General features: G+C 45.6%; 1 protein-coding gene across 9 annotated transcripts in view; it reads left to right on the plus strand.

Annotated features, from left to right (window-relative positions):
• The window catches only part of RIMKLB (ribosomal modification protein rimK like family member B), a 114845-nt gene that overhangs the window by 73174 nt on the left and 20459 nt on the right, over window positions 1-21212 (plus strand). For 7 of the 9 annotated variants that reach the window (XM_061583164.1, XM_061583155.1, XM_061583136.1 and 4 more), the window contains 3 exons: window positions 673-759; window positions 16635-16838; window positions 17899-21208. In XM_061583164.1, coding sequence (XP_061439148.1) covers window positions 673-759; window positions 16635-16838; window positions 17899-18362 — 755 coding nt within the window. In that variant the 3' untranslated portion in view covers window positions 18363-21208. Of the gene's footprint in view, window positions 1-672; window positions 760-16634; window positions 16839-17898; window positions 21209-21212 lie in introns of those variants that run through there. The other 2 variants (XR_009757756.1, XM_061583179.1) reach the window with 1 other exon arrangement.

Genomic DNA, 21212 nt, shown 5'->3' on the forward strand with positions numbered 1-21212 from the left:
GGCCCCAAGTCATTTAGGACTTTATACAGAATGACCAACATTTTGAATTGTGCTTGGAAATGGACTGGCAGCCGGTGCAGCTCTTTAAGCTCTGGTGAGATCTGTAGCCAGTCCTAATTAGTAACATAGCAGCTGTGTTGTGTACTTAGGTTTCTGGGAAATTTTCAAAGGCAGTCGTGCTTATAGTATATTGATGTAGTGCAGTCAAGTGGGTATCAGGGTATGGATCACTGTGGCCAAGCTATGTGTGTCCAGGAGCAGTTCCAACTGGCACACAGCCTTGGTTGGTAAAAGGCACTCTAGCGAAATCTGAATTGAGCTGCAAATCTGATCCTTTGGGAGAAATGTATTCCTATCCAAAACAGCTTGGACACCACCTTACATTAGACCTGTGATTGTTTCTACTATATTCTTAGGCCTTTTGAGATTGGAAAAGGAAAATGGCATGTCAAGGCTATAACATAATGCTGGATGATTTGACATTAGAAAGATGCACTTTAACCAACATGTAAATTAATAGGAAATCTACTTTATCTAGGATACACCCAGAATAGGTAAGTGTAGAATAGACTGCCTTCCTAAATGTTGGCTTTTAGGATACGCTGTTGCTAGAAAGTGGCTGGAGAGTACCCTGGATACTTCATTGGCAACATGTAATTTTTTTCATCCTAGGTGGGCATGAAAATTTTGCCAAAATGATTGATGAAGCAGAAGTGTTGGAGTTCCCCATGGTTGTAAAGAACACACGTGGTCATAGAGGTGAGTGAATCTGTGCATAATTTCTATAAAGTACTGGATGAGGATTCTGCTTTGTCCAAAGCTTTCAAAAAAATTAGAACGTCTTAAAGTCAGCCTTGCCAAGGGTGCCAATCTGTAAAATACAGATTTTTACAATGATGTAGTGGTATCAACTCTTGACGACATAATAAACTGATGCACTTCCTAACTAAAGTGGTATTCATTTATCAGTTTAGATAAATAGATCGCATTGAACTCTTATTTAAGTGATCAATTTATATTAAGATTACTGAATATTTATAACAAAACTTCTTTGGTTTTCCATATTTTTACTGTATTTTATTTTATTTAAAACTATTTATAAACTGTTTAGTATTTTAAAAATCTCTAGGCAGTATACAATATAAAAAACAAACAATAGCATTACAACAAACACACAACCTAATAACAATAAAACAGCACTATAAAACGTGAACACCTATAAAAGCAAATAAAGCAAATCCATGTATTTCAAGCACATAAAACAGGGTCCAGTCTTGTGAGTCAGGGAGAATCTGGGCAAAGAGAAAGTCTTTAGAAGACATCTGAATCAACTGAGTGGCTGCTTCATGTACGACAGAGGCAACAGTATTCCGTAGTAGAGGGGCAAGAGCAGAAAATGCCAGTTTTCACATCGTCACTGCCCTATAATAATCTGTAGAGTGCAGTGGCACAAGTGTTGTTGTTGTTGTTGTTACTCTCATCATAATCATTAAAATTTATTGCCTGCTCTTCACCCAGAGGTCCCAGGGTGGCTCAAACAGTTTTAAAATACATCATAGTTGAAAACAAATCACATCACAAAAAATAGGGTGGGTCCTAAAACTACACATCCCAGGTGTCAAAGACCAGGGTACACAGGTGCATCTTCAGCATTCACCAAAAACTGTACAGTGAGTTTGCCAAATACATGGAGTTCCGGAACTTAGGAGCCGCCACAGAGAATGCCATCTGCCTGGCCACCCCCCCCCCAGCTTCTGAGGGTGGCAGAACTACCAAAAGGACCCCCTCTGCTCATCTCAACACCTGAGATGGTCTGTAGGGAAGGAGGCAGTCTTCTAGATATTTGGGAACGAAATCATTTAGGGCTTTAAACACTAAACGAATTGGCAGCCAATACAGCTGTTTTAAAACAGGTTAAATAAGTTCTAAAGGGAACCCCAGCCAATAATCTGGCTGCTGTGTTTTGTATCAGTTGAAGTTTCCAAGTTGTCTTCAAGGGCAGCCACACATAGAGCACATTGCAATAACTTTCTGGAAGTTACCAGAGCATGGTATGGCCCAAGTCATCTCGATCCAGAAGGGACCAAAACTGGAGAGTCAGCCAGAGCAGGAAAAAGACACTTGTAGCCACTAAGGCCACCTGAGCCTCCAGCAACAGTGTTGGATCCAAGAGTACTCTGAAGCTGTAGTCCTCCTTCTAAAGGAGAGCAACCCTATCCAGAATAGGCCGTCTCCCCACCTTCTGGACGTGAGAACTCTGGTCACATAACACCTCTGTCTTTTCAAGATTCACCCTCAGTTTATTGGCCCACATCCAGTCTATCACCACCTCCAAGCAGCGTTTCAGCACCTCAGCCACATCTCCTGATTCAGATGGAATAGAGAGATAGAGCTGGGAGTCATCTGCATATTGATGGCATCTCACTCCAAATCCTCCTGATGACAGCTTCCAGTGACTTTATATGGATGTTAAATAGCATGGGGGGCAAGATGGAACCCTGTGGAACACCACAGGACAGTTTCCATGGTGCTGAACAACAGCCTCCCATAATTACTTTTTAGAAGCAACTCTGGAGGTATGAGTGGAACCACAGTGCCCCCAACCCCCACCTCTCTGAGACACTCCAGAAGGATACTGTGGTCAACATTACTGAAAGCCACTGTGAGATCAAGGAGAACAAGCAGGGTCACATTCCCTTTTATCTTTTCCCCAACAGATACCATCAGCCAGGGCAAACAAGGCGGTTTCAGTGCCATGGCCAGGCCTAAAGCCAGACTGAAATGGATCCAAGTATTTGGTTTCCTCCAATCATGCTTGAAGCTGGATCACCAGCCACCTTCTCAAGCACCTTGTCCAAAAAGGGGATATTTGCCACTGGGTGATAGTTGTTTAACACTTCTGGGTCTAGGGAGGTCCTCTTAAGCTACGAGCGGACACACCACCACCTCCCTTCAAGGTTGATGGTGCCTCAGTATCCTCCAGTGAAGCATTAACCACTCCCTGGACCCACCCAGTCAGTCCCCTATGGCTTTGCTTCTATCTTCCGAAGATGCGAAGATAGGCAAAGGTCAAGGGGGCAGGTAGTCAGCCACACTTCTTCAAACTGATCCAGTACAGATGGAACAGATGGTGCTCTGGACACCTCCATTGGACTTGCTCCAACTGTAGCATCTAGCTCTATCCAAATCTGAGCACTTTTGTCCCTAAAGTGCCTTGCTATTGTTACAGCAGGCCTCTGAGGGTGTCAGAGCAAAGTTCTCTTGGCCAGATGACAAAAAAACATTCACCACTTGGAAAAGCTCCGCTGGGTGGCTAATTGCAGACACAGCAGTAGCAGAAAAGTAAGTTTTCTTTGCCGCCGCCACTGCCATGGGGTACTGCCATATGGACTGAGATTTATGCCATCTGTATTCCAGTCGCTGACCCTCCTGTTTGATCGCACACAGATCACTGGAGGACCAAGATGACCTGCATGCTCCAGAGCAACAGCAGGAGCACGCAAGAGCTACTGTGTCAATGGCTCTCTCTACGCATCTGACCATTGCACAGAGAGACAAGAGCCTTGACGGCAGTACCAACTATATCAGCCAGAAAATACCCCTGATAATTCAGGAATCCATCAGGTCTCTGAGGGCGGGCAGAGTGGAGTAGCTACATTCAACCCAAACTGTATCAGGGAATTATCTGTCTATTTATTTATTTATTGCACTTGTATACCGCCTCATAGCTGAAGCTCTCTGGGTGGTTTACAGCAATTAAAAACATTAATACAAATATACATTTTAAAACACATATTTTAAAAACAATTTAAAACACAATTTTAAAATTTAAAACAATATAAAAACAATTTAAAACACATGCTAAAATGCCTGGGAGAAGAAGAAAGTCTTGACCTGGCGCCGAAAAGATAACAGTGTTGGCACCAGGCGCACCTCGTCACAGAGGTCTGTCTATGGCAGCTGATTCACATGCCCCCAATCAATGGAGTATTTCCAGTTGGCTCTGTGACAAAGACAAGGTCAAGGGTATGACTGGCCATATATATTGGGCCACTGATGTTATGAGATAGCCCCATGGTTGTCACGGAGGTCTTGAAATCCTGAGCTGGCCCATTTGAGGCAGCCTCAGTGTGGATATTGAAGTCCTCCAACACCACTGTGAAAGGGTTCTCCAACACCACCTGTGAGATTACTTCTGCCGGCTTAGTTAGGAAGCTGGTAGCGCAGTAGCTCCTGGTGAAGGAGATGGAATATTTATGGATGATTGCAACTCCCCCCCCTTCCTCTGACTTGGAATGGTGCTGCACTATGTACCCAGGGAGGCAGAGCTGGGTTAGCAGTGGGCCACTGAGGTCATCCACCCAGGTCTTAGTTATACCTGCCAAGTCTGCCCCCTCATCCACAATCAAATTGTCTATGATAGACGTTTTATTTTGGGCAGATCTGACATTTAGCACCACCAGGAAGTCAGTTGATCAGCATTCCCATATTCTGAAACACAACAGGAGAAGCAGAGGGGACAAGGGTTTTGATGAAACTAGCTTTCCTTCTTTCTCTCTGTGTACCTTTGCCTGCCATCATATCTCCCCCTGCCTACTATCACAGGGATAGCAGTCCCACTCCCAGCCCTTCCCGGTCGCTGGCCAAGACACATACTTCCTGACCCATCTCTAGTAAGACAAAGGAATACAGCAGAGGTTAGCGGCAGTAGAATTTCCCCAGATGGTAAGTGATCTTACAGGTCTGTAAAGGGTCAGGCGGTATTTCAGGTAATCTTATCCTATATGCACAATGGGACATTTTCCCTGGATGCCAGCCCATCACGTGGATAGTAGTGTGTCGTCTGGTCCAAGGACAGGAAATGCGCTGACGTTTGCAGTCTGAGGGGGTGTCGCTGGCCTGCAGACCCCAGTTCATTTCCTGTCCTAGTCCAAGGCAGACGTCTCTGAACTACTCTCCACGTGAGTTGTTTTACTTAGGGTTAATTCCTTGCCTTTTTATTTTAGGGGCTAAGGGGGTTGGAGTTTTCTTCCCCCCGTCCCTCTTTCTTGTGCTTTTCGAGGCTCCCAAGCTTCCCCCTTTGTTTTTTACTGCCCCCTTTAAGTTCAGGGGACCTTTAAATTTTTGGCACGAACGGGCGCCATCGTGTTGGGGAGTCCGACTCAGGCCTTGCTGCCTGGAGGAAGGGGTATACCCCTGGGGGGTGCCTCTTGCCCCAGATCTGACCCTCGCCACCTCACCTCCACAGTCCTACCGGGACAGAACGGCGGCGACCACTCTCTTGGTGGCGATGCTCCCCTTGCAGCTGCGGCTATGGGCTGGGGAGCCAGACAGGATCTGTTCCCCGCTGCAGCAGCTGCCGGCGGAACTGCTCAGCCTTCCCTTGCGGGAGTTGTTGTAGCTGCGGCTGCTGCTGGCGAGCCGCCAACGAGCGGACTCGCTCCTTGTTGCAGCCACAGCCAATGAACCCGAGCAGCCTCTGGGCAACAGGATCCGCTGGCCAGCGGTCCGTTGCACCCTTCCGGCTCCAGCCGATACAGCGGGGCCATGAGTTTGTTTTCCCCGCCGACCAGCGGGGTCCATGTGGCTCGCCGGCGCCCAGGTCCTCCAACTTCGTGGCTGACAGTCACCCGACGCGACCCTGCGGCCGCCTCCTCCCAGCCCCAGCTGGCTGGTGGACCGCTGCAACCACTTCCCAAGTATTCATTGAGGAGGAAGCAGACTGCTTAACCTGCAGCGCTCCCTCCTGGTTAAATAAGTAAATAAAAAATTATAAATAAATAAAAGGAAACAAATTAAAAATAAAGTATATAGAATAAAGAATAGGGGAAATAAGGACTATACAGGTCCTGGCCCAACATTCTCAAGCTCTGGGCAGAGCGCGCCTTGGTGAATTTTTCAGCTTTTCATGCTACCACCGCATACCAATTGCGGTACTGGGCAGAGTGAGCCGTTGCAGACGTTCAGACGTCACATGCTACCACTCCATACCAATTGCGGTGCTGGGCAGAGCGGCACTTGGCCGGTGCTTAGACGTTATGCTACCACCCCATACCAATTGCGGTACTGAGCAGAGCAGCGCCTCTTCAAGCCTTCTGACTACACTCCGCTCTTGAGGAGAGTTAGGACTACCTTGGGCATGGAAGACCTGGGGGTTGATAGGGCTACTGCTGCGGGCTTAGATCCGGTATGGCCTTCACCCAGTCTTGCAGCCCCCATCCCAGCTCCGGTCTGCAAGTCGGACCTGGCGGAATGAAACAATCCCTTACAGTCCCGTAGAAGGAGAGCCCTGGCCAACAAATTATATGTGATTGAAGCTGATGTCATGGAGTTTCTTCAGATCCCGACAGTGGACACTCCAGTGCTGGGCCTTGTTTCTAGATCCGTTCTCCCGAGACACAGCTAAGGGAATCCTACTGAGCGCCGACTGGACTATGCTTTGAAACGGACTCACAAGGCCATCGCCATTGCCTTCAGAGCTTCTAGCACGGCGTCAGCCTTCGCTAGGGCCTCCTTGGTCTGGCTGGACGAGCTACTGGACAACCCAGAGCAGGATCCAGAGCGCACTAAGAAGACGCTATTAAAGCTTCATACAGCAGCGTCCTTCATCGCAGATGCCACAATGGACTCCTCTCAATTCACAGCCAGAGCCTTGGCCGCCGACATCGTGGCACGGTGCACTGTCTGGCTCAAGCATTGGGAGGCCGACAACAGTGCCAGGGCCAATCTCGCTACTAGGCCTTTCGCCGGAGGCAAGCTGTTCGGTGACGAGACGCTCAAGGAAGTCCTTGTGGACCCCAAGGAAAGGAGAAAGTCATACATGGCGACTGCGAGACGCGAGGGGAGTTGCTTCCAGAGAAAATACGCCCCCTACAGCTCTTTCTAGTTTTTTCGAGCCTCTAGACAATCCACCGGAGGTAGAGACTACAAACCCTCCTCCCGCTACTCATGGCCTAGACCCCACTACAACACCAAGCAGCATCCACCTCAGGGAGGCCGCTCAGACTACACAGCCGCCGCCACAATGTGTTGCAGTTGGGCCCATCATCAGTGATGCCTTACACATCGGGGATCGTCTGCTACGCTTCGCCCCTGCTTGGGAGGACATCGGGGCAGATGCCTGGGTCCTCAACACAGTCACTGGAGGTTATGCACTGGAATTCTCCCACCCACCACGTCCCAGATACATTCCCTCCAGGCTCCCAAGGGATCAGTCACGAAGGCTCAATCTGTCAGCGGCTGTACAACACCTGGTGGAGATCCAGGCCGTAGAGGAGACAGAGCAGTCTCAGCATGGCTCAGGCGTCTGTCTTGTTTCTCGTGCCCAAGTGGGACCTCTCATGGAGGGCAATCCTAGATCTCAAGCATCTGAACAGGTCATTGAGGCACCACAGGTTCAAGATGGAAACCCTAGCCTCCATCAGGGAAGCCCTGCAGGAAGGCGATTACTTGGCGTCCATAGACTTGAAGGAGGCATATCTCCACATACCGATCCTTCCTGGGCACAGGAGGTTTTTGAGGTTCTCACTGGGGCACTGTCATCAGTACAGAGCCCTGCCTTTCGGCCTTTTGTCAGCCCCGAGGGTGTTCACAAAGATCATGGCAGCCACAGTGGCTCATCTCCGGCTTCAGAGAGTACACATCTATCCGTACCTCGAGGACCTTCTTTTGAGGGCAAGCACTTTACAGCGCGCCCGGGACCATGTCCACCTTGCCTTAACTCTCCTCAACAGACTAGGGTTCTTAGTCAACCACGAGAAGAGCCACCTAGCCCCTTCTCGACAGCTGCAGCATCTGGGGGCCCTGATAGACACAGAGCGCGGCCTCGTTTGTCTCTCCTCTCAAAGGGTACAAACAATCAGGGAGACTGCTTCCTCCCTCCAACGAAGCAAATCAGCGGACATCATGAGCCTGGCAAGGGCCCTGGGCCTCTTTGTATCAACCATTCAGATAGTTCCGTGGGCACGCCACCATACACGTCGCCTGCAGTGGGCCCTGCTCCCCCACCAGGTAAGCACCACAAGTTGTTGGCACAAGCAGATTCCTCTGTCCAGGGAGCTCCAAGGGTCCTTCCATTGGTGAACAAGGAGGGACAACCTGCTAAGGGGTACCCCCTTCAGGGACCTCCCCAGGACCATAATCACAACGGACGCCAGCCTGCTGGGTTGGGGAGCGCACCGCAACACAGCATACACACAGGGCACCTGGTGAGAGGAGGAGACAAATCACAGCATCAACTGGCTAGAACTCCGAGCAGCCCTTCTCGCCCTCCTTCACTTCAGCCAGCTGTTTCGTCTCGAGACTGTCTTGGTCTACATCGACAATTCAACGACGAAGGCTCACATCGTCAGACAAGGGGGAACTCGCTCAAAGAGCCTACAGGCGGAGGCCTCTCTTCTCATGCAGTGGGCAGAGCAAAACCTCACCTCCCTGTCAGCAGAGCACCTCAGCGGGGAACACAACATCACGGCAGACTGGCTCAGCCGCCAGAGGGTCCTGCCATGGGAGTGGTGTTTACACCCGCAGGTGTTCGCCAGAATTTAGTTGAGGTACGGTCGGCTAGAGATAGACCTCTTCGCATCAAATCTCAATCACCAGCTGCCTCACTTCTTCGTGCGGCACCGGTCTGTGGGAGTGGAGGCCGTGGATGCCCTCTCACAACCGTGGCTGAAGGGCCTTCTGTATGCATTTCCTCCGGTCCCTCTCCTGGGCCGCACCCTACGAAAGGCAAGGGAGGAGAGGGCCCACCTAGTGCTGACTGCTCCTTGGTGGCCACGGAGACCATGGTTCTCGGAGCTCTTCAGCCTCTCAGTCGCAGATCCGTGGAAGCTACCACGGAGGCAGGATCTTCTGTGCCAGGGGCCACTTCATCACCCGGATCCGGATTGGTTGAGCCTGACGGCGTGACTCTTCAGCGGAGAGCCTTGAGACGTTCTGGCCTTTTGTCAGGAGTCATCAATGTCATTTTGTCAGCACGGCGGCCATCCACGACTAGAATCTACCAGGTTATGTGGAGGACATTTGCAGCCTGGTGTCACTTCAGGAAAATTCGCCTGTCTAAGGCCAGGGCCTGCAGATTCTCGAATTCTTGCATAAGGGGCTCCGACTTGGCCTGAAGGTTGCCATGTTAAGGAGGCAGGCATCTGCCATATCTACCTTCCTCTCACCCACTTCCGGTCAGCCAGTTGGCAGCAATCCGCTGCTCTGGCGTTTCCTCAAGGGAGTGGCGGCTTCACAGCCTCTGACCACCCACCGCTTCCCCTCTTGGGATTTGCAGAAGGTTTTGTTTGCACTGCAGAGATCACCCTTTGAGCCTCTAGAGACCATCCCTCTTCAGCTCTTGATCTATAAGGTCCTACTCCTCATTGCCATCACATCAGCCAGATGCGTCTTGGAGCTGGGCGCCCTGTCGGTTGCACGTCAGCTCTGCATCTTTCACGAGGAGTCCGTTGTCCCTAGAATGGATCCAACCTTCATTCCTAAGATCAATTTCACCTTCCACAGGGAACAGGAACTGATCCTACCGTCCTTTTGTCCCAGACCAGTACACCCAAGGGAAAGAGAGCTGCATTGCCTAGACATCACTAGGGCACTGAGGGTGTACATAGACAGAACAAGAGAGCTAAGGTCCATGGAGGCAATGTTCATATCGCTCCACCCCAGGTCTCTGGGCAAAAAGGCCACTCCAACCTTAGCAAGATGGCTAAGAACTTGCATCAGGCTGGCCTACGAGTCCAGCAACTTAGCACCACCACAGGGCATTACAGCCCACTCAACGAGGGCAGCCTCCTTCTCAGCAGCCTTCTCCACTAACGCCTCTCTGAGAGAAATCTGTAGAGCGGCAAATTGGTCTTCTCCTTCTACCTTCATTAGACACTATAAGATAGACCGTTACACCTCGGCTGAGGCCTCCTTCGGGAGACGGGTCCTGCAGTAAGCAATCTCTACAGATTAGTGGGCTCACCCGACCCGCCCAGCTGGTACGGCTTTGGTATGTCCCACGTGATGGACTGGCATCCAGGGAAAATGAACCATTGGTTCTCACCTGAAAGGTGATTTTACTGGATGCCAGTCCATCACGGCCCGCCCGGTTCGGTACATTGGGGCTCGTCCACTATTTCTGGTTTAGAGTTCAAGCTGCTGCCAGTGCATTCGATGGCTCTCATAGAAAGAGAGAGAGAGAGAGAAATTTGAGCTTCCGATCAATTTCCTTGCAATTTATGCAACACTTATTGCCTACGTTATCACCATAGCCATTTCTTCTCCATTAGCTATGCTAGGCCATCGCTGGCCGCAGTATTTTTAACCTTTCTGGATTCGTGCCAGGACTGTACATAAGCTATTCCAGTATTACGCCTCCAGCATTATGCCTCGTTGGACAGCGTCCAGAAATGAACTGGGGTCTGCAGGCCAGCGACACCCCCTCAGACTGCAAACATCAGCGCATTTCCTGTTCTTGGACCAGACGACAGACTACTACCCACGTGATGGACTGGCATCCAGTAAAATCACCTTTCAGGTGAGAACCAATGGTTCATTCTCAGTAAACATTTCAAGTAAATCAGTCTTAATTTATCTAAATTTTACTCAAAGCTGTTAGGTGGTTCTTACTCTTTAAATATAAAACAAACCCAATGTTAATTTAATAGGAGAGTACCTAATTGCACTTAAAATCATGGTGTATTGTTTTTATCTGCTTTCCCTTCCTCTCTGTTTTTTTCAATAAATATTTTGAAAGGTCAAGTAAATGAAATTTTGTTAAACTTACCAGAAATGACTTTTTCTCTAGCCCCTCAAAAAGCAAGAATGTGAAATCTTTTGTGGCATTTGCCCTCTCCTCTGTTCCAGGCAACTTGTTGACTTTAGTTGTATGCCCATAATAAAATAAAAATAGGTTTCAGTTAAATTGAGGGAAGCTGCATCTGATTTTTCCAAATAGCATCTAAGGAAGTTAATTTTGAAAAGCAATCCAACATGGGAGTAATTAAAAGGATGGCATAACCAACATGAATGAAAACTGATGGCAGGCAGTATGAAGTAATCGAACTATGGATCAGGGATTTTTCTTGCACCCCAATACCCCACTGATTTGGGCAGCAGAAGCAAAAATGAGGAAAAAAAATAAGTAGACACAGTACTGGGGTGTTGAGTCTCCTGATGGGGTTGGAAATCACCCCCTCTCTGCTGATCAGATTAACCATTTAATGAGTAGGGAGAAGTGATAACCACCTCCTTAGCTAATCTGCATGGATCAGCTGAGAGGGGACTGTGTGTGTTTGTGCATACGAGAATGTAGGGTGGCATGAGCCGAAAAAGGTTAGCTACTCCTGCTCTAGATACTGTAGAGCCACATGCAGTTCCTTTTGAGGATATCCTGCAGGATAATGCTGTCAATAGCTAGTAATCATGATGGCTGTATCTTAGCTCCAGTATAAGAGCAAGTGAGCCTCTGAATACCATTTGGTGGGGAACACTAGTGGGGAGAGTGCTATTGCACTCATGTTTTGCTTGTGGGTTTCCAGTAGGCATCAAGTTGGCCACTATAACAACGGGATGCTAGACTAGATAGACATGTGGCCTGATCCAGTAGGGTTCTTTTCTCCACATAAAATCACAGATTACATTAACATTTTTTAGATTAAAGCTATTCATTAGTAAGCAATGCTACAGTAGTTGACAGGGAAAAATAATATGCAGATTTAAAATAACAGTAATTGTGATATTATTACACAGGCACAACCACCATATGGCCCCCCTCTCTCATTGGCCAGCTAACTGAAGTGTTACGTTAGCATAGTTTAAGGTGCTATGTACTCCGAGAAGCTAATTTTGAAAAGAAAGCAATTCTTTCTGATGAGAGCTTAAATCTTCTTATACCACATCTGCACTTTTACAGTCTGGAAGAAGTTTTGGAAAGGGAAAAAACAGGGACAGAGAAGGGACAGTTCTGCAGCTCACTGTGAAGAAAGCATGAAGGGACCCATGGGCTCCCAAGAAGGAGGTTTTAGTGCATCCATGAGAACAATGAGTTTTTTGCCAGGCATAGGGAATGGAGAACAAGCAACGCTGGAAGACAAACGACATTTTCACAGGAAACAAACCCATGAACTCAGCAGTAGCTCAGCTTATGGAAAACAGGAAACAAGAGTTGAAGTCCTGCTGAGTGGGGAATGTGGAATTCAGGTAGAACCTATAGTTTGGATGTCTAGCCAGCAGCAATCATGGAATGAGCAAAAGGAGGGGCAGGCAGGGCTAGCATTTGGGCTTCATAGGGCAACTTTCTGAACACAGAAGGACGATACGGGGCCTTACTCAATCCACCACATGCCAGGCCTGCAGACCGAGCCGTGTGCCCTGGACTGAGGTGGTTGCAGATGAAATTGTAGCTGTGTAGAACACCAAGGCAGGTGAAATGTGCTACACACCCTCCATTGAGAGGGTTGTGTCAGAGCTCATTTATTTCATGGACAACACCAGCTACCTAGTTGCCTCTCCCTCACATGATCCAGGAAGTCTTTCATTTTGGCCAACACCTTTATCCTACATGCTTACCTTTGTGGATCATTACACTAACAGTAACCAGTGGGTTATAAGCTTTTAAAGCCCTTGCCCTTGCACCCACTCTAATCCTGGCGCTTGTGGCTGTCTGGCTAGTAGTTAACCCTATTGCACAGACAGCACTAAAACAGGCCAAGCTTTAATTGAGCAGCATATGCAATAGAATGTGATGAACAGAATTACCAACTTTTGTGTTCTAGCAGGACTTGCATTCCTTCTCAAACTCCGTGACAGAAAGTAAAAATAGCAGATAAGGCATTGCTATGTTAGGTGAGGCATCCCCTGCCACTGGGAGGATGGAGCTTCCAGTCCTACTCCATGATCCCCACCAGCATCGGGTCATGGGCTGTGACTGGACAGTGGCATGAATTGCGGAGCAGGAGCTCTGCTCTCCTAGCCAACATCACCCCTGCACATGTGCGGAGCTGGCAGGGGCTTAAATACTCCCATTCACTTCACCTCGGGCATTAGTGTACATGCCTGCCATCACCCAAGATGTTAGCGGGGGCATCAACATGCCCCACTGCCTTCTTGGGTGAGACAGGCATGTACTCTGATGCATGAGGTGGTGCAACCAGACATATTTAAGTGTGTCTGTGCGCATGCGCACACGTTGGGCAGGCAGGGTCTTTGCATCCCCAGTTGAAGCAGTGGAGTGGATGTTGAATGTGTGTGCCTGGTGTCTTGAGGCAAAGAAGAGAATATAATGAGAAGTCAATACAATTTTTCAAGTTTATCATAAAGCAGTGCTGTTTTGTGACGAGTGCTCCTTACCACAATTGCTAACATGAAAGTTTCTCTGTGGGCGCTACAGGTTCTCTAGATATCAGGTGAGGGTGATGTAGCTCTTAAACTCCACTAATGCCACCCATTTTTGGCTCCTTTGCAGGCAGAGTTTCGCCAGTGTTAAGTTTCAAGTGTCAAGTTTACATAGAGTCCACAACACTAGTGCAACCTTAAGTACTATTTGCCTGGTTGTGATAGAAGTCGGGGAATTTCATGCAGGCGAGCATAAGGAATTTCATCCCTGCAAGTGAGTGGACTGACAGATCACTCCATCTCTCTTATGCCAGTTCTTTTGATTTCTTTGATGACCACAAAGACATGTGAACCTCTTTGCATTCAGCAGGAAAACCAAGAGTGCTGACAGATTTGGAGAAGGCAAGATTTTTTTTTAAGTAGCCTGCTAAAGTTTTCAGGGGAGTAACCTTTCTGGTCTTGTATACAAGGCTGCACCAGTGCAGGAGGCTTAGTTTCCAAGGGGTCTCCAACTTTTGGGGGCCAGTGAGCACATCTGGAATTTGAAGAAAGTGTTGTGGATGATGAAGTGTTGTGGATGATGGAGGGGCATGACCATTCACAAAATGGCTGCTGTGGTGGGTATGGCCATTCACAAAACATCCACTTCACAGAAGGCAAAGTGTTGAGGCTGAAAGATGAAGTGGGTTGCCCAGGAATTGGGGATGGGTCTTAGCTCCTGCCTGAAACCCCCTGGAGAGCAGCTGCCACTCACTGTACTGAGCTAGATGGACCAATGGCCTGACTCAGTATAAGGCAGCTTCCTAAGAGCCTGCATACAAAGCAGAGGTGGGTTCTGAGCCCCATAACAAAAAACACTCCTCTGAACTCACAGTTCTCAGAGAACACCAATTTCACAAAAGTTAAAATTTCCCCAGATCACCTCTTTCTGTAAAATCAATTTATTTAGCCAAGTTTAATGGGAAGACTGTATGCTTTGATTTGGATTCCTTCATTGAGCAGGGGTTGGACTTGGTGGCCTTATAGCCCCCTTCAAGCTCTACTAATCTGTAACTATCTTAAAATCATTTCCCCCCACATTCAATGCCCAACCCAGTTCTTGTTCAATTAACTCTCAAACCAGTCTTCCCGCTTTGCCAGCCAACTAACCCCCCCCAACTCCAGAATCATCACTCATACAAATATGCGCATCCTTTCTTTCCCCAGATCCCTCCTTTCGCTCTTGCCTTTCCATTTCACCTTATTTTTATTAAATTCATCCCCCCCAACCTTGACCTCCTATTATCTACTTTTATTTCCTTTTCGTTAGACAAAGGCATAAATCTGGGCACAGGCTCTCTGTGTCTTTTCTCATTGGACACCAGCTATTGCAGCTAGTGACAACAGTTCTGTACTCTCCTCTTCTTCCGTTGGCATTGCTGGATCTAATAACAATGGAAGGGGATCAGAATATTGGAGCAAGGATGAATTGGCACTGCTGCCATTTATAAAGTTAATCTGGTTGTGGAGGGGAGGGGAGACCCTTGTGGGTTCTGTAGTAGTGACGTGGGTGTCTCATGGCGATCCCAGCAGCTAATCTTTTGTAGCCTCACTAGTTTAACTGGACATGGGACTTCGATATTGTCAATATTGTGTTAGTTTGTCACAGCAAAAACAAAGAGTCTTAGGGCCCCTTAAAGACTAACACATTTATTATGGCACCAGCTTTTCATGACTAAAAACTCATTTCATTAAATCCAAGAAAGAAGCGTTATCCTGAGCTGCCAGATACACATGCAGAGAAACAGACAGACAGAGATTGTTTTGTAAAATGTGGGTTTAGAGCTTAAATATATGCAAAATAAACACAGTGACTGCTTAAAACAGTAGTAATTGGTGATGACACAATTATCTCAGTATGGCTCAATAAATTTGCATCTGTAATGGGACAGGAAGCCATTGTCTGTATTCATACCCGAATGAATAGAATGAAACTTTGATCTTCTGCTGGGTTTTCCCTTAGAAATTCCTCTGTTGGAGAATGCTTCTGTTACGTAGCCTGTTGAAAGAGAGTATCTCTTAGATTAGAGGGCTGTCAGCGAGAACTAGCCTACCTCCCAAGGCCTATGAACATAGGATTGTACAAATACAGGGATGAACAATCAAATTCCCTAATGTAAACATTTTAAATAGAGATAACTTGCTTGCCGCTATTGATAGAAGGAATAATGTCTCTTAATTCCACTAGGCTGTCTTGTGTTTCGTGTCAATAAGATGGGTCAAATAGGTTGATTAAGATGGTGGTGTGGGAACAAAAGGCTGGAGATCAAGGATAGCGTGGTGTGGTTAAGACTGTTTCAGAAGCAATATATTGTGAAGCCTCACTGTGCTGAAAGGTATTTTTGATTTTATAGAATTCTCTTACTTTATGAATACACACTCTTAATTATGGTTTATTCAGGGATGTCTGCCTGAAGTGAAGACCAAGTTTGTGCCTTCCCGTTCCACACAGAGAAGCTGATTGGAATGGCAGTTGAATTTTGCTTCAACACTGGTGGTGGGATAATATCCTTCACTGCACCTGAGGGCAGCAGGCTAATTTAGGGGGCACCACTCCGCCCCTGCATCTGCTACCTGAAGCAGATGTCTCACTCTTCTTTTTGTTAGGCTGGCTCAAGGTTCATTTCCCTGGTGATTTTTTTTTCTAAATTTGGTTGTATTCAGCTAAAGGATATTTACAACTAAAGAATGTTTGACAGTTCTAAGTAATATCAAGAACTTATATTTACCATGGATTTTGTATTTGGCAAAAAAATTAAGTGAGCTTTGTATTTTCAATTGCTGCACTAATTATTAATATAATTGGTAACTACCAATTGGAAGTGGTTTATTTTGGGTTCATCAACTAATCATACACAGCACCTTGGAATCGCCCATCATCTCTGGACTGTGATTGGCGCAACCCTCTGTTTTATGTGTCTAGTGAAACCAAAACTTACTGCAAAACGCTCTTGCACCCTAGTACTAGTGGAATAGCATGGAATGGCCCAGGCCAAGCTTGAAGGATACTGGCAGATCTATTCTTCAGGGAGTTGAGAACTGGAATAAACGTTTGAAATTGTGGGTTTTCTTTAAGGTAACATTTTTCAAATTTTGCTAATTTTATAGCATTAAATGTGCAAAGTGCTTTACTATTTTTATTTGTATTCATTCATACACCAGTGCTGCCAGCACACTCTTTACAGCACTGAGATTAAGGCTATACAAATACACTGTTTTTCCTATCCTTCAGAAATATGTAGAAATTTCCCTGACCCTCCTATACCTTCTTGATGCAGGTAAAGCTGTGTTTCTGGCAAGAGACAAGCATCATTTAGCAGACTTGAGCCATCTAATTCGTCATGAGGCCCCTTATCTATTCCAAAAGTATGTCCAGGAGTCCCACGGCAAAGATGTTCGTGTGATCGTAGTAGGAGGTCGTGTAGTGGGCACTATGCTGCGTTGCTCAACAGATGGTAGAATGCAGAGTAATTGCTCGCTTGGTAAGAATGGGAGTCTGCTTACTCTTGATTGAGTGCCTATACAGGAGAGTTCTGACCCTAAATTTAGTGACATGTTTCCAGACAAATCGTGCTATATTAAAAATGAGACCTTGAAATTGGGAATTTTACCTACTTCAAAAGAAATGACAAGGCATTTAGAATACAATATGGTGAGCTGCCTTCAAGTTTATATGGTTGTATCTAGTCACAATTACAAAAGAATAATAATATAGCATAATGTTGTTTCTGTAGTCACTCGGTAAGGCTGGTGCAAACTTACTGCCAATGGACCGTGGTTAAGTGACTGATAATAGGCTGAACTATCACTGATAGAAACTTTGTCTCTTTAGACCACCTCTTTCTTTTTATATACAGTAGGGCCCCGCTTTACAGCGCTTCACTAATGCAGCAGTCTCAATTAGACGCAGTTAGACTAAAGCCGGCACTTGCTCTGCTTTTACGGCGGTTTTCGGGCATCGCACGCCATTCTATTCAATGGGTTCCGCTTTACAGCGGTTTTTGCTTTACAGCGGTGGTCTGGAACGTAACCTGCCGTATGAGTGGGGTCCTACTACATGGCTTTAATTATCCCACCAGGTTTTTTAATGGTTACTTTTATTTCATTCATCCCTTTTGCTTCATCTCACATGGATGAGATGCTGAACCAAATGTGGGGGCACTATCATCTGCCTATAAATCTAACTATTATTGTGAACCATTTTCAGAATCAGTGTGGTTGAAAAGGAGTATACAGATATTGTTAAATATCGTCAGGGTCTGTTTATCTTCTCTCTCCCTCCTCCGCTGCTCCCCCCCCCAGCAGAAATCTGTAAAAAAAGCTTTTCTGTAACCTGTTGGGTTTTAAGCTTTTTTTTTGTTACCCAGGTGAATTCCCATCTTTTTGATACCGACTCTCACACACACTTTCCAGTGGCTAACCAATTTATTCAGTATTAACTCCCCACAATTCTACCTACATGGGTTTTTATAGATGTTCTATAGTGAAAAATAGGTCGTCCTTCAGTAATCCCATTCTAAGATTTATCCTCTCTTTTGTCAGGTGGCATAGGAATGATGTGCTCGCTGAGTGAACAAGGCAAGCAGTTGGCAATCCAGGTGTCTAACATTTTGGGGATGGATGTATGTGGCATCGACCTCCTAATGAAGGATGATGGCTCGTTCTACGTCTGTGAGGCCAATGCAAATGTAGGTTTCATTGCCTTTGACAAGGCTTGTAATCTAGATGTAGCTGGTATCATAGCGGAGTATGCCGCTTCCCTTCTTCCCCCCGGTCGCTTGACACGACGCATGTCCTTGCTCTCTGTGGTGTCCACGGCTAGCGAAACTAGCGAGCCAGAGCTGGGCCCTCCAGCTAGCGCCACTGTCGATAATATGAGTGCGAGCTCCAGCTCTGTCGACAGCGACCCTGAAACCACAGAGAGAGAGTTGCTCACCAAGCTCCCGGGGGGTATATTCAACATGAACCAGCTAATAGCCAATGAGATTAAGCTCCTGGTGGAGTGATGCTACATGTAAATAAAAATGACCAACTTTCTTGTATATATATATTTTTTAAAACAAGAACCAACTTGTAGTGCTGTATATCAGAAGCAGCTTATGGAGGTGAAGGGAGGTTTAATCTGGGGATCAAGATCAAAACGCATGTTCTGTGAATGTTGCTTTTGCTACTTGTTAATTTTGCAGAACATATGTTCAGTTGATATTTTTTACAGCCAATTTTCCTTTGGTAATGTCCAGTTAAAAGCCTGCATTTGCGTGGGGGAGGGGGTTTGAAATCTTTGTTTCATTAGAGATACCACTGTGACTTTTAAATTCTTTGCAGGGTTCATGGGGAAGTGATTCAGCTTGATTTGTGCTTTTGGAGCTTGGAAATTTGAGTTTTCCAAAAGCATTTGTGAACTAATGTCTGTAACTATCCCCTCACCTCATTAGCACACAATCCTGTTGGCTGCTGTATGTCCCTTGCTCCCATGTCCCATAAGAGTTTATAAGTTAGGGCAGCCAATTTTTGTTTCTTTCAAAGGTTCTAAATATTGGCATCTCCCATTTAACATCTGCAGGATCTGAGAACTCGCATTCCTGACAAATAGTCTGTAATGACCTCGGAGGTCTGGCCCTTAAGCAGTTTAACAGGGTGCAACATATATTAGTTCAGCATGAGCTTTTGAAACAAACCTGTGACTTCTGCCATTTCAGTATTAACAGATGGATTTATGTCCATACATTTATATTTAAAACAAAACCATTTTCTTCAGGAGAAAGACTTTAATGTGTGTGGATTTTAAAAATTATTTTAATCCCTGGGGTGGGAGAAGATATGTCTAAATTTCAGTCTTGTTCATTGATGGCAGAAGTGGCATGTTTTCTTTTGCACAAAAAGCAAAGATAAACAGCGCTGTTAACTTTTGGTGTACAAAATAGTGTTTAATCCAATGTGAAAAAGAATAACACTAGTTTAAAACAAATGTGCATTGACTTGTATTTGTTAGTGTTTTAGTCCTTTTTGCAAGATATATGCTATGTTAATGTTTCATTTTTAATACATGCTCGTCGCAACACTTCCTTCTCCATGCCTGCATCTTTAACAGTGGCCAAACTTGAAAATACCCATACTATTTAACATCACCACTATTTAACAAACGAAAACTAGACACTTTTTTATCTGTTATCCAGAAAAATGGGGGAGGGGTGTGGAGGAGGGTTGAAATGGTTGCAAATTTCAAAACTGCTATGGAGTAAACTTAATGTGTTACTACTATTAGTAACTTTTCTTTATAGAAGACATTAAAATCTAAAGTAAAATGTAAAGTGACTTCCTAAGAATAAATCCTGAAGAGAAATAAGCAGGTTTTGGGAAACAATACAGGATACTTTGCCAGTAAGGCCCAGCCAGAATTGGAATATGATTTAGGCCACGCATATGTTGATCTCAGGCCCCTATGTATGTGTCTGTATTTTGCTTTGTTTTGTCATTGGTTTTTTTGTCTGTCCAGTTCGTCACTCTTTTTTCCAGAATGCCTGATGATCTCCTCTCCCAACCCTCATCCAACCCTGATATTTCTGGCTGTGCATTTTCTTATTAAATTTGATAAAAGAACCAAAACAGCAGCTTTGGGTCTGTTTTAATGGCCTCACCTTCCTCCTCCTCACCCATTTCTCACTCATTTATTTTCTTTGGGGTGCATACAGCATTGAAACTATATATACAAAACCCTATTTCTATGAAAAAAACCCACAAAGTAAAATGTTTGCAACAGGAAGATGGTTTATGGAAAGGTTTTGGAGGGTGGGCAGCTTATGTGTGCAATGCTGCTTTTATCTGAATGCTTTAAAGGAATATGTCCTCTCTGAGGCTCTTGGCATTACCCTTCTGGCCCATCCTCTCCACTTTGCAGTCTTACCTTCACTTGGATCCTAAATATACACCAATTGAGGCTAACCATGCAGAGAGGCATCAGGCGGCAACAAACAGAAAAATGTTAACCTGCTTTCATGGAGGTTTGGTCATGCCTGGTTATATGTTTTTAAAAAACAAAAACAAATTTGGATTTTTTTTGGTAGAATTAGATATTATTGAAATCAAGCGGAAGATTGACTGTTGACATTAGGAGGTGAAGCAAAAAACATTTTTGAGTGCCCAGGTTGGAAAGGTTTTCATTTAAAAAACCAACACCAGGCAGAGGATATAACCAAAGCCCAATCTTTTAAGCGTTTTTTTTCCCTGACTCATGATTCATCAACCCTTTGCCAGCTAAACGTGTGTCTTCTAAAATAGAGGTTTCTCTGAAAACCCAGTTGGGTAATGTTTTCCTTATGTGTGCTTTAAAACACTGAGCATGTTACAGGAATCTGAGCAAAGAATTAGCCCTCTGTTAGCTGATAGAACTTTATAAATCTCTGAATCACTCACTCAAAAGAAACAGTGTGAACCCAGGAAGGAGCGGGTAACTTTCTTTGACACTTCTGATGCAGGCTATATTAAGTCAACAGTCTTGAGCAAAACAGATAGTGACAACTGAAATTTTCATACTCATATTTTTTCCCCCTCTCTAAATTCCTAGAACCAGTTTACATCAATATAAATGCAGTGCAATGAAGCACATGCTTCTTTCTGAAACACACATGCAAAAAAAATGAAGGGTTTTTCAAACTCTGGTTTTTCCGCTTGTCATGAGATGGTCATGGGTGCACTGTGAGATTGGAGTAAACTCTGGATACTCTGTGGGAGAAGAAAAGCCACACTAAAATCTCACAGAAAATTGTACTTAAAGAAACAAGACCTTTTTTACCTTACCTATTATATCTCCACCAGGAAAATGTAATGGTAGAAGGTTTTAAAAACATATCTCTCAT

This window comes from Rhineura floridana, chromosome 1, assembly GCF_030035675.1.
Source record: "Rhineura floridana isolate rRhiFlo1 chromosome 1, rRhiFlo1.hap2, whole genome shotgun sequence".
Classification (NCBI taxonomy): domain Eukaryota; kingdom Metazoa; phylum Chordata; class Lepidosauria; order Squamata; family Rhineuridae; genus Rhineura; species Rhineura floridana.